This window comes from Canis lupus, chromosome 26, assembly GCF_048164855.1.
Source record: "Canis lupus baileyi chromosome 26, mCanLup2.hap1, whole genome shotgun sequence".
NCBI classification, from domain to species: domain Eukaryota; kingdom Metazoa; phylum Chordata; class Mammalia; order Carnivora; family Canidae; genus Canis; species Canis lupus.
The window spans coordinates 11,635,168-11,648,405 of NC_132863.1; the positions used below are offsets into that span (position 1 = coordinate 11,635,168).

The following is a 13,238-nucleotide window of genomic DNA, read 5'->3' on the forward strand; positions in this document are numbered from 1 at the left end:
TTTCAATAGCTAAGTAGAAAGATTTCCTTCAAATTAAAACTGTTGGCATTTGTCCAATAAAGTCTAAGTGAAAATTTTTCACAAAAATAATTCAAAATTCAGGGAATAAAAGCTATGATTTAAATGGAAACTATACCTAATTTAAAATTAACATAAGTTAAAAAGTTAAAGGTACAGACAAGCAGATGCAAAAATTCCATTAACTTGGCTTATCAGTTGGGAAGCAAACCAGTTTATCTGGGTTTGCCACAGACTCATCAAAACCATTCCAGACAGGTGTGTATTTGACTGATTTTGAAATCATCAGGGAACAACACAAGTGGCCTCCAGTCTCTTGCTCACCTTCCACGTCTTAAAAACTGCCCTATGTTTTCTAGAGTTTGCATCTTGCTGTTTTAGGGCAGTTAAGTTTCCGCATAGGCTAATGGACCTCAGCCAAAGACTATCTTGCTGCCATCTAGTGGTCAATTCGGAGACTACAGTGTAGTATGGAAGGGGATGGGGAGGGGAGGAGAGGGAGAGGCGAGTGGAGAGGAGGGGGTTGGGGAGGGATGATGCGTGGAGGGGAGGTATGATGCAGTGGAGAGGAGGGGAAGGGAGGGGGAGAGGAGAGGAGGGGAGGGGAGGGGAAGGAGAGAGGACGAGGAGAGGGGGAAGGGGAATGGGAGAGGAGGGGGAAGGGGAGGGAAGGAGGGGGGAAGGGGGATGGGAGATGAGGGGGAAAGGAAGGGGAGGGGAGCGGGGAGGGGGGAGGGAAGGGGGAATGGGAGGAGAGGGGAAAGGGAGGAGGAGAGGGGAGGGGGAGGAGGATGGGGAGGAGGAGGAGGATGGGGAGGGGGAGGAGGATGGGGAGGGAGAGGGTGAGAGGGGAGAGGGAGAGGAAGGGGGAGGGGGACAGGGAGGAGAGGAGAGGTTGTTGGGGAGGGATGATAGAGTGCAGGGGAGGGGGAAGGAGGGGGGAGGAGGAAGAAGGGAGGGGAAAGGGGAGAGGAGAGGAGGGGAAGGGAGATGGGAGAGGAGGGGGCAGGGGAGGGGAGGGGGAAGGGGGAGGGGAGGGGGAAGGGGGAGGGGAGGGGGAAGGGGGAGGGGAGGAGAAGGGAGGAGGAGGGGAGGAGAAGGGAGGAGGAGGGGAGGAGAAGGGAGGAGGAGGAGAGGGGAGGAGGAGTGGGTTGGGGAGGGATGTTGCAGTTCTCTGGATCCAAGCATGCAGAGGATGAATATTTTAAAGAGCAAGGAAACGAACAGATCTATATGTTTTTCTGCATTGCGATTAATGTAAACAATTTCCCAGGACTGCCCAGTTGTCCACCCCAAAGGAATACAGGTTACACAGACAGGAACAAATACACTTGTCAAACAGTCCTACTGGCTTGAGGATAGAGAATAAGAGAGAATCAGAGTGAGCTGGTCCTCACTTCCAGGCTAGTCAAGAGCCTTTGTTTAAAGTGAGGATCACAGGAAGGAACTCCAAGGGGAAAATGTGACATCTACCAAATTTGACAACATTTCAAGGATCCGCTTGCTTCCGTTTATTCAGGTGCCCTTGGCAGAGGAAACAGAGTTACGCTTGGTTAAAAATTCTGTAGCTCAGAACTGCTGCTAAAGTAATTACAAAACCACAAGCTCACAAAGCAACGCAGCCGGAAAAGGGACCTCCTAAATTTGAGACCCTCTGATCCCTCCGCTTCCACAGTTGAGGAAGGGAACATTTAACCTTTCACCAGATTTAGCTAAATTTTGTAGCATTCCCTATGTTTTTAGCATTACCCAGCTAATTCCCACAGGCCAGTGAAGGGAGGATGGAAAACAATGCTTTGAGTTCAGAAGAAAGTAATGCTTTTTGAAGGGTCAAGGCCACTGAAAACCCTGAACATTTTAAGCGCTTGTGTATCTCATGGCAGGGCAAGTGGCTATAGATTTCACTGTTTTAAATCATAGGCTTTCAATGACCAGACTGTTTTCTGCTGCAATCCCTGATTTGTCTGACTGGGTTATCAGGAGTCTGAACTTTTGTTCCTGCTGGTCACAATGAGTAAGTTATTGGGGATTTTGGATAAGCTGTTGATGCCATCTGCATGCACTGGTTTGGGGCCTGGTGTGCCTCCTCGGTGGAGCCAGCATCACTGGCACAAGTTACTTTGGGACAGGTGTAGGCCTACATGAGATAGCTATCAGGATTTGGATACAGGGCAGGCAACCGACTTCTTTATCTATCTCTCAAATCCAGGTTTGAATTTTTCATTTTCTCTTTCTCCCTCCCTTCCGTCCTCTTTATAAATTTCTTTTAAACATTTATTGGTTTATATTGAAAACCCCCCTAGAGATGTTGGCCATAAAACAACAAGGATAACACTCAATAGTCTGATCCCATCAGATCAGAATTCTAAGTCATGTAGATAGGACATAAGAAGGGCATCTTCTGGCTCAGTTGGTGTAACATGCGATTCTTGATCTCCAGCTCATGAGTTTGAGCCCCACATTGGGGGTAGAGATTACTTAAAAAAAATAAAATAAAATAAAATATTTAAAAAATATATGAGAGGGTGACAAAAATTGACCTGTGGCTTATCCAAAATGTGGGAGAGAATTATTTTGCACAGAAAATCTCCTTAAAGGGCATGATATTGCTACAATTTTGATTAAAACTCTTAAAACCCAGAACTTGTAGCACAAGGCCAACCTTTAATTAATTAATTAATTAATTAATTAATTAAATTAATATCTGACCTTTGCCCACTGTTGCTGTTATCTGCTTTATGTTTTTTCATGCCACAAAAACCAAGCTGCTCACAGTTCTGTAGCATCCCCTTAGCATTTCTGTGGTTTGGTATACATTATTCCCTCTTTTTGAAATATACCCTCTCCCCATCATTTGCCTATAAGAATGATATTTATTCTAAGACTCCTTAGATACTACCCTGCAGAGTTAACAACCCCTCTTCTTGTATTAAGTCTTTGCCTGTGTACACTGCCTGTGTTGTCATTTTATTATAATGGGATTGCTCATCACATGCTCCTCTTCACCATTTGAGGGTGAGTTCCTTGCTATTCTGGGCTTACTTGGCTGTGGACCCACTGTATCTAGGCTGCCATGATTTACTGAGGTATGGTGAACTGCACTGAACTCTCATGGAATCCAGAGCAGCCCTACAAACTGTGTCGCCAGAGCATTCAGGTTTTAAGTAGACACAGGGAGTCCCTCTCTTACCTTCCTTCCAGCTATGTAACCTCCTGCAGCTCCAAAGCTTTTGGTGAATGTGCCCATAAGCACATCGACATCTCGAGGGTCCAGTCCAAAGAATTCTACAACACCCCGGCCAGTTGGGCCCACGGACCCAATACTGTGAGCTTCATCTATGTAGAGGTAAGCCTTGTATTTCTTCTTTAGAGCCACGATCTGGGGCAGATGCACGATGGAACCTTCCATGCTAGGGCATAAGGAGAAATGCTTGTCATTTGTGTATACTTTCCTGGGAAGCTCTGTAATGGTCTCCCTTCCAACGCGTCTCAGACATCGTGCCCTGACACCAGTCAGCGGTGACAGGGACATGCAATTCCTTTCTTCTTACAGCATATTTTATTTGGCTCAGACAACCCTCTCAATCTTGTAAGGTTAATTTGACAATATTTTCCTTGAAAAAAATAATTTATGTTCAACAGATTTCAGTGCTTTGAGTTGTTATAGCTAATTACTACGTAAACAATTAGCTCACCGCACTGTTGATCAGTTTATTCATAAAGGCAGCTAGTGTAACTAGACTGACCTTTTTTGGATTCTAGGTATTTTGATCATTTTAATTGAATTACTTTACAGTAATCTGTCTTTTCAAGCTTGCTGCTGTCTATTTGACCAGTTCTATCTGACCTAAATTCAGTGCTTGGATTGCCAAAGATCAAAGGAAAGAACTAAAAATACATAACAGAACTTTGCTTAAGACACACAGTATTAATGAAAGCACAAGAGAAAGTTCTTAGGCTGTCTTGTTCAGTGCTCATTGGAAGTCAAGGGTATCTGGTAGTGACCCTTTTTTTTTTTTTGACCCTTTTTTTCTGTTCCTTTAGGGAAATCTTCTCATTTTTGAGTGAGCATCAGAATCCCCTGCATGGTTTGTTAAAACACAGACTACTGCTCCCCCCTCACCTCGTTGCCCCCAAGTTTCTGATTTAGCAGGTCTGAGATGGGCTGACAGTCTGTATTTCTACCAAGCTCCCACTTCTGGTTAGGGACAGCACTTTGATAACCACTGCCGTAGATGAACCTTTTTGTTTTAGCCCTAAGTGTTTAATTTTTTCATGGTATTGTAAGTTACAAAAACCTCTTCAGGTCCTTCAGAAAAGGGAAAAATGTGAAGTAAAGAAATAAGTAAAATTCACATTTACATGGCACCTTTGGAACTCAGTGGATGGAAAAGAAGTTTTGGCTTTAATCAGTTCTCAGAACACTTTGTGGGCTGGGTCTACACCACACACAGTTTTGACTGCCCTGACAGTTGAGTTCTATGAAAACACACAGACTCTCACCCTCACCACACAAAGGAGCTTGTCAAACAACTCAAGCAACCCTTCAATTGAGTTCAAGAAGTAATCAATTGATGCAAACAGAAAGTTGAGCTTCTCCCTTCTTCCTATTTAGTTTATTTATTAAGTTTAATGTATTACAAAAATAAACTTAAATGTTAGGTTGATTCAGTCAAAACAGTCCGGCTGGTTGTTCAGTTATCCAGGCCCAGGGGTACTGGTTTGGAGGGAGTAGGATGACCATCAAGTGTAGCATTTGTGCTTTTGGCTTCTTTAAAGGACTTTATTCTGTAGAGCAGTCTTAAGGTCACAGCAAAGCTGAGCAGAAGTTACAGATTTCCCGTATACTCTGTCCCACATAGGTATAATCTACCCCATTATCAACATCCTCTACCAGAGCAGTCCATTTGTTACAAATGAACCTACACTGACACATCATTGTCACCCAAAGTCTACAGTTAACCTGAGTGTTGCCTCTTGGTGTTGTGCATTCACTAAGTTTGGACAAATGTATGATAACCTGTATCCATCATTATGGTATCTTACAGACGTTTTTTACTGCCATGCCTTTTCATGGCTTGAGAGTTCATTTCTTTTTAGTGCTAAATAGCATTCCATTGCCTGGCTGGACCACAGTTTACTTATTCATTCACTGACTGAAGGACATTTTGGTTGCTTCCAAGTTTTGGCAATTAGGAATAGAGATACTATAAACATCCATGTGCAGGATTTTGTGTGGACATAAGTTTTCAACTCCTTTGGGTAAATACTGAGGAGCATGATTGCTGGATTGTATGATAAGAGTATGTTTGTTTAGTTTTGTAGGAAACTGCCAAACTGTCTTCCAAAGTGGCTCCACTATTTTGCATTCCCACCAACAATGTATGAGCCTTTGTGTTGCTGTGCATTCTCACCAGCATGTACTGTTGCCAGTCTTCCAGATGCTAGCCTCCTAACAGGTGTGTAGTGGTATCCTATTGCTTTAATTTACGTTTTCCTGATGACATATGATGTGGAGCATCTTTTCTTATGTGTATTTCCATTTATATGTCTTCTTTGGTGGAGTATCTCCTAAGGTCTTTTCGATCAGGTTATTTGCCTTCTTACTGTTGAGTTTTAAGAGTTCTTTGTATATTTTATATAACAGTCCTTTATCAGATGTGTCTTTTGCAAATGTTTTCTCCCAGTCTGTGGCTTGTCTTCTCATTCTCTTGGCATGGCCTTCCACAGAGCACAAGTTGTTAATTTTAATGAAGTCCAGCTTATTGCATTTGTGTTTTTCACAAGGTCATTCTGAATGGCTATTTTCAGATTTTAATGAAATGGAAACCAAATACAGTCATCTTCTCTTATATAAGTTTGTGAATAAATTCCAGTAACTTCTTTGATTAACTGCTTGTTAACATGGTTTTCACTGAGAAGGCACAGCTATCTCACTAAGCTTAGACTGTAGCCACACCACTTACCAGCTGAGGACTTGGGCATCTCACATGATGTTCTCTGCTTCAGTTTTCTCTTATGTCAAGTAAGCATGATGATGGAACCCTCTGTATAAGATCTTTCTAAGGAAGCCTAGAAATAGAGTTTGTAAAGTGTCTTGGCACATAATGAGCACTCATTGGGTTGTTCTTTTTCTTAGGAGGAGCTTTCGGAGAAATGTTTGCAATGAGGCCTGACTTGAGAAATTGTGAGCCCTACACAATGCTCTGTGTTGAATCTTCTAGGAAAGAGGCATATGGGTGTCATACATAATAAATGGCTATATTCCCTCAGCATTCTAGGATCTACTTCTCATCTTTAACATGTTATAAGTTGGTAACACAAGTATGCTAAAAACTTGACATGTCACAAATAGCCATTCTTTGTTCTGGAACTGAATTTGGCAGGAGCCAGAGTTAATGCTGAACAGTTTGCAGACACTCAAGGCAGCTAATTAGCCATCCTTTGCTGGGGCTGGTCTAGCTGATGTTAGGAGTCTGCCCACCTGGTTTATATTTCTTTCTCCAAGATTAATGACTCTACAGTACTGCTGATTTCTGGAGTTACTGCAGGGCACACGTGAGTCCTAGAGAGAACTCAGCTTTTATAAAGAGTTATATTCACTCACACTAAGTTTTCATTTTCTCAATGTGACCAAATTTGAATTGAACCTTTTCCTAAGGAGGATAATGAGATTTGTGCATGCAAGAAAAGGTTATCTATGTTGTTCCTGTAAATCGCTGTCAGAAAATACAGTGCCAAAAATGAAAAAGAAAACAAGGACGGTGTTTTATTTTTTCTTCTTGAATGGCAAGTTGTGCTTTCTTTTGACTTCAATTAAAGAAAAACAACTAAAATATAACTATAGGTAGAGATAATTCCACCACTTAATTTGAAGCTCTGTGCAAGGACTTGAATTAGTCTTAAACCAACAAGCTGGTGAACAATTTCTTTATATCTTTTCTGTTACATAATGTATTAGCTAAGTGACAAGACTCTTTTGAAATTTCCTTTTCATCACCTTCTCCTCCACATATAAAGCATATTATCCATTGGCAGGATTGGGAATTAAACTACTGGTATGTCAACTTACATGGTGGAAAAATCTCCTTGGTGGGCCCCAAGTACAATCCAACAAAGGAAAGAGGGTGAAAAGAGCTAAGACTAATTAAAAATAAAGTATTTTCTTTTCCTTTTTTCTTTATTTGTTTAAACCATAGGTTAAAGTTCTCAACCCTTAAACTTACACTATTTTGTGAAGGAGAATGGCTTATACCCTTAGAGAGAATGGAATTCTGAGACTTAAACATTTGTTTACATATGTATTTTTTTGGAAGGGCTGTTCCTCATACCTTTTATTTTGAAAGTTATGGGTTCCAGTTATGCTACTTTATATCCCAGGTTATCTGGGAACCCCTGCCCTTCTCTAGTACATTTTTTGAAAAATTTTGAGATTTCTCAACCACAATGAGTCAACTAACTAGACTTTTCAGAGATACAAAACTAGAAAAGTCTGACTTTAAAATAATACTTAAAAGAGAATGCAGATGACAACACTAAAATAATACTATTGTACTTTTAAGCCCCAAATCATGAACTCACAGATTTTAGATTTTAAGTTTCAATCTCCCTATTTTTAGGTAGGTAAATGATGAAGGCCACATGGATGACTTTACATTTTCTATGTTTACATCATCAGATGGGGACACATGAGTGGAGTCTTCTGTTGATACTGGGCCTCTGTCCCAGCAGGGCTACCTGGTTTGAATCCTGGCTCTCTCTATTTCCTCTCAGTTATCTGTCCTGGCCCAAGTGTCTTCATCTTCACAGTAACCTCAAAGGTACCAGAGAGGTTTACTCAAGGTCATACATGTGAAGTGACGAGTAGACACATAGTAAATGTGAGCTGATACCCATCCTCCAGCTGGGTAAAGAGCAAACAGCTTCACTAATGTAGAGAGCTTACTGTTTTCCATGCAGCAACTTCTTCAGTTAAAAATGAATTTAATGATGAGGATGGCTGCTCTTGGTTGTGGGCTTACTATGGGCTGGGCTTCTGCCAAGAATGAGATTCAATGATCCTACTTAATACTTACAAAAGAACCCTATGAAGGGCACCCAACTGTAGGTAACAACACTAGGATTTGAACCCAGGTCCCAGGCCTCCTTCCAGATCCTGGGTCCTCCATGTCCTCCTTTATATAAATAATGAGACTTAGATGGTTTATGGATGGTGACATTATTATTGTTACTATAATTATCATTATCATAACTGCTTTTGTGGAGTTTAAGGATTTCTTAGACTTAGTATCTGGCCTCTTCTTCTTCTTCTTTTTTTTTTTTTTACCTTGATACCTGCCTGAAACTGTCTGATTTGGCAGACTGCTTTTTTTATGAATTATGAAAAAATTGACTTATGTGAGGCATTTGTTGTGGGGAGACTTTGCCCGTGGTGGCAAACAACAGCAATAGATAAAAACAAATCTGGGAGTGAAAAAACAAAGGAGGCTTTGATTGATGTCAACAAGGTATGTGTCCATAACACATTGCTAAAAAGTAGAAGTGCATTTGTGAACTGTTGATTTCACATTCCTAACCCTGGCTCTTTGGTAAATCTTGTGGGAAATAATTTCATTTTTTCGTGATAGCGGCAAGTGAGATCATCTACTATGGTCCAGAACTCCAGTCTAGGTTATCTTTATTTTACAGATGAGGAAAATGAGGCCCCAGGAAGTACCAAAGCCTGTCTAAGAAATGCCCTGCTTCCTAGCTTCAAATGAGCCTTTTTAGGTCATAATTTCATTTAAAGACAAGATTCTGTGCAGATGAGGTAAAAGAAAGCTCTCTGTGAAGGGAAGTCCATGAAGAGTGGAGGTTTCGTTGTATAAATAAATGTCAAGCTGATTGAACCACTGTGGCAGATTGCCTCCAAAGATGGCTGCCTTCAAGTCTTCCCATCGCTCTAAACACAAGCCAACCCTCCCATCAGGAGGTGGGCTCTCTCCCCCTTCTCCTTGAGTCTGGGTTGGCTGGCCTTTTGCCATCCTTTGACCCATCGTGCTTGCAGAAGTGATGCCATACTGGTTCTGGGCCTAGCCCTGAAAAGACTGACAGTCTTTTCCTGTTTTCACTCTCTCAGAACATAGCACCATGTTGTAAGGAAGTTCTGGCGTGATTGCTGAGTGAGAAGAGCCTATAGACAAAGCACCCCGGAGAAGAGAACGGAACAAGGTACTTCTGTCAACAGCTAGAACTCAGTGAGGTCATTTTGGATGTTCCAGATCCCAGCTCGACTTCCATCTGAAGGCAACCTCTTAAATGACCACAGCCAACACCATGAGGAGCAGAAGAACTGCCCAGTCGATCCAGGGAACCCACAGTGGTATGGGAAATAATAGCTCATTGCTGTGTAAGCCGTCATGCTCTGGGTGGTTTGTTACATGGTATTAGGTACCAGAGCAGGCACCATTGCTCGTGAAGCCCTAGTGCTGGTTTGGTGCCTTGTTGGCTTGGAGCTGGAAGTCCACACCTGGCTCTCCTGTCCTCCTGAGCTTGTGGTAGGACATAGGCCCCAGCATTAATGAGCCCTGCTGCTGGAGTGGTTTCTCTGTGTAACTGATGGGAATAGTTGACAGTAAAATGCTGGTGGTCTACTTAACTTCAGCCACGATCAAAGTACTTAAAACACTACTTTCCTTTAGTGGAGCCAAGCTTTGTTTATTTGAAGTTGGATTCTGTCAACTCTGGTTCACCCAATCTGCTGTCCCTCAGCTGATCCCTGCTCCTGCGAGTCCAGGCATGAATGACAGGTGTTTAGATAAGGGCTCCCCTCCCAGGCTGGCAGCTGGCACAGATCACACAGGGAGAAAGACCTGTGCTTGAGGTTATGACAGCCCAGAGTCCATATGCGATCATTTCCTGAAAGTAGCAAGTTCAAGGCCAGTGAATAATTAATGAAACTGAATTATTAATTGAAATATTCCACATCAGGGTCTTTCAACCTCAGCACTGTTGGCATTTTGAGCAGGCTGATTCTCTGTTGTAGGGGCCTGTCCTGTGCATTGCAGAATGTTTAACGGCATCACTGGCTTCTGCCCACTAGATGCCAGTAGTACTCTATGGCAGCTGTGACAACTAAAAATTGTCCAAAGTGTCCAGGATAGGGGAGGGTTGAGGGTAAGAAATCACCTTGGTTGAGAATACTGCTCTAGGGTGATCCCAAAGACTTCATAAATAGGACACTGTCTGGGGCTGACCTGAGGAGATACTGATAAGTGATGCATAAAGTGGGCTATTCGAAATGCCAGCTCTGCAACTATATGGAAGAACTGGAAGCACCCAGAACAGTGGGCACTGGGGAAAAGGCTGAGGGAAAAAACAAGATGGTACCTGGCTTATTATTAATAATAAATAATAATATTATTATTATTTTAAATTTAGGAGAAAGCACTTATTTTTCCCAAAAGGGATGGAGACTTTTCTTCTGTTATCCATTCATGGAACAGAAATGATGTGCACTCTGGCTAAATCAAAAGCTCCCTCTGATCTAAGTCTCCTTTGTAAGCCACACCTTTCCTTGTGGGGAAGTTAAGCTTTCATTCCCTTACATTCAATATTGTTCACTTTTCTATAATTATAAGAAACATCTCCCTTAATTCTCTGAACATTAGGATTGTTTGAGAACTTATTTAAGGAGGCAGCCCTCTGAGGTAATGTTTCCTTGACTCAAGGACTAGGGCATTGGACAGAACAGCTTGGAGGCAATTTCCATTTCAGCAATGATAATCAATTCAGACAGAGAATGAAGCCCATTCCATCACAATGTGCCTTGTAAAAACTCTCAGTGACTTGGTGGGTGTTTTGTCTGCTTGGCTTCAAAGCAGTGGGAAACTGACCATACCTTCAGATGCCAAGTTCAGCTGCTCCCACCTCTGGATCAAGAATTGCCTTTGAGGTTAGCCTTAACCTTGTGGAAAACGTGCAGGCTTTTTGTATTCTAATGCAAACAATTGGCCAAGTTCAGCAAGCAACTGGAGTCTAGGTGCACTGCCCAGTTAGAAGCATCTGGGAACCTATCAGCAATGCCATAAAGGCAAGAAGCATTCTTTTTTTTTTTTTTTTTTTTTTTGAGAAAGAGCATGTGAGCCAGGGGCTGGGGAGGGCAGAGAGAGAGGGAGAGAAGAGAATCTTAAGCTCAGGCTTGATATCATAACCCTGAGATCATGACCTGAGTGGAACTCAAGAGTGATGCTTAATCAACTGAGCCACCCAGCCAACCCAGGCAAAAAGTATTCTGATATTGAATAATCCAGCCCCCATGGGTCTTCAAAACTGTGAGGCAGCCAAAAGTAGCAGAAAGAATCAATGCAAGTCAGCAATGCCTTGTGATGACCATTCTGAGGACATCTGCTTTCACAAGCATCCAGCCTCTGAGGTGTTCTTCCATATGTTTAGACGTTGAAAAGACAGGTGACCCAAGGCCTGACAGCTATACATTGGTAGCTCTGGCTCAGGTCTCTTCATAATACGTTATATCCAAGTCATTTTTCCATTGAGCGAGGAGAGGTCAGACTTTCCTCATTTGTCAGCTTGCTGGGGGACCTAGTGTGTTAAAATGTCCCTGGTTATTTCCATACCTGTAGATGCCCTCCACTAGGATGAGAATCTTCTTCCAAGCTCTGCGGACTCGAGGCTGGCCGTAGATTACAGCATCTCTCAGGAGCTTCTCTAGGCTTTGCATGTCTTTAAATAATAGCAAAAAAGAAACTGAGTCATGAGAAGGTTTTCCTTTTCCTCTCCCATTTTCCTTTTTGAAAAGGCATCAGATTTCGTAGGCTCAGTCTCAGACCTGAACTTTTTCAGAGAGAAAGATCAGAATCAGAGAACACCTGGGGGGAGAGAGGCTTATATTTTAGTACAGTTTAATTCTGACAAAATGACTAATCAGGTTTGTATAGCACGCAGAATAAACCGTCACTGGAGGTGCATGGTTTCATAGGCCCTTAAAAGGCTCTGTTCTCCTGCTTCAGCAGAGACCGAAACATGGGATAAAATGCATCCCATGGGCTTTGTTACCAGGTTAAAATTAACTCAGAGAGGTATCATTAACTAAGGCTCACCAATTGTTTCAGCATAAGCATGTTAGAGTTTAGTTGAGTTTGTACACTCTGAGACCTGACCTTCCATATAGTCCAACTTCAGAGGCTTCCAAACTTTAAGTTAGGGGAACAATTGGCATTCCTTGGCAAATTATTTGGAAGCATCTGGACACATTAGTAAGTGCTCGCAATTACTGAGCCTTATCTGCATTCTGGGCATCCTTCTAAGCATACCTTTTGTAAGAACTCTTCTAATCCTTACCATGACCCTGAAGAGGAGGCATCTTCATTTTATATTTCAGGAAACTGGGGCACAGGAAGGTCTGGTAAATCTCCTGATCACAACCAGTAGAGGCAGGATTTGAACCTATGCAGTCTTGTACCATGCCCCACATTCAGAACGACTATCTTCAATTGCCTTAAGCGAGAGCTGTTGTCCCTTCTTCCCAAGCTCCGTGGTCATGTAGAACAAGGAAGGATGGATGTCTGCTAGATTGTTCTTGTTAACTTGTGATGCCAAATATAATTAATAGTGACTTTTCATTTATATGCAATCACATGTAGATGACTGGGCTTTGGTTGAGAGACCACTGGGAAAGACTGGTCTACATTCCAGCTCTGTGTGTGTGTATGTATGTGTGTGTGTGTGTGTGTGTGTGTGTGTGTTTAACCTGCAAAGCCTAGAGAGAGAGAAATGGCAGAGGCTCATGTGCATGTTTTTTAGACTCATTATATTTCTACTCTATTTCTTTGTACTTCCTGAGCTGTCCTTTTTTGAGAATCTGACACTGAAGTACTTTAGATCTAGAATCTGATTTTAATTTGAAAAGGTGGAGATGCTACTGAACAGCTGACCTGTTACATAATGTTCTCCAGGCATTAAAGACTCCATTAAAAATGCTCACAGGGGAAACCCAGCAGAGATAAATGTAAAACAGTACAATCAATATTGGTTTGGGCCAATAGGCCAAAGAACAGGTGAGCCAAAGAAACAGCTATTCGTTGGGTTATCACTGGTCTAGGCTCAAGTTAGCTGAGATTCTTGGTTTCAATGGAGAGCCCCGAAAGTTTACCTTTTCGTTCCCAGTCTGCAGTTGGATCTATTTTAAGGGTTTCTTTATAGTGCTAGTTCTTGTGGATGAT

At 42.2% G+C, this 13,238-nt stretch overlaps 1 protein-coding gene across 2 annotated transcripts in view; it reads right to left on the bottom strand.

Annotated features, from left to right (window-relative positions):
• Window positions 1-13,238, bottom strand: part of SPTLC3 (serine palmitoyltransferase long chain base subunit 3) — a 149,547-nt gene that overhangs the window by 43,760 nt on the left and 92,549 nt on the right. For both annotated transcript variants that reach the window (XM_072800056.1, XM_072800055.1), the window contains 2 exons: window positions 11,634-11,739; window positions 3,209-3,428 (listed from right to left, as the gene is read on the bottom strand). In XM_072800056.1, coding sequence (XP_072656157.1) covers window positions 3,209-3,428; window positions 11,634-11,739 — 326 coding nt within the window. The remainder of the gene's footprint in view (window positions 1-3,208; window positions 3,429-11,633; window positions 11,740-13,238) is intronic.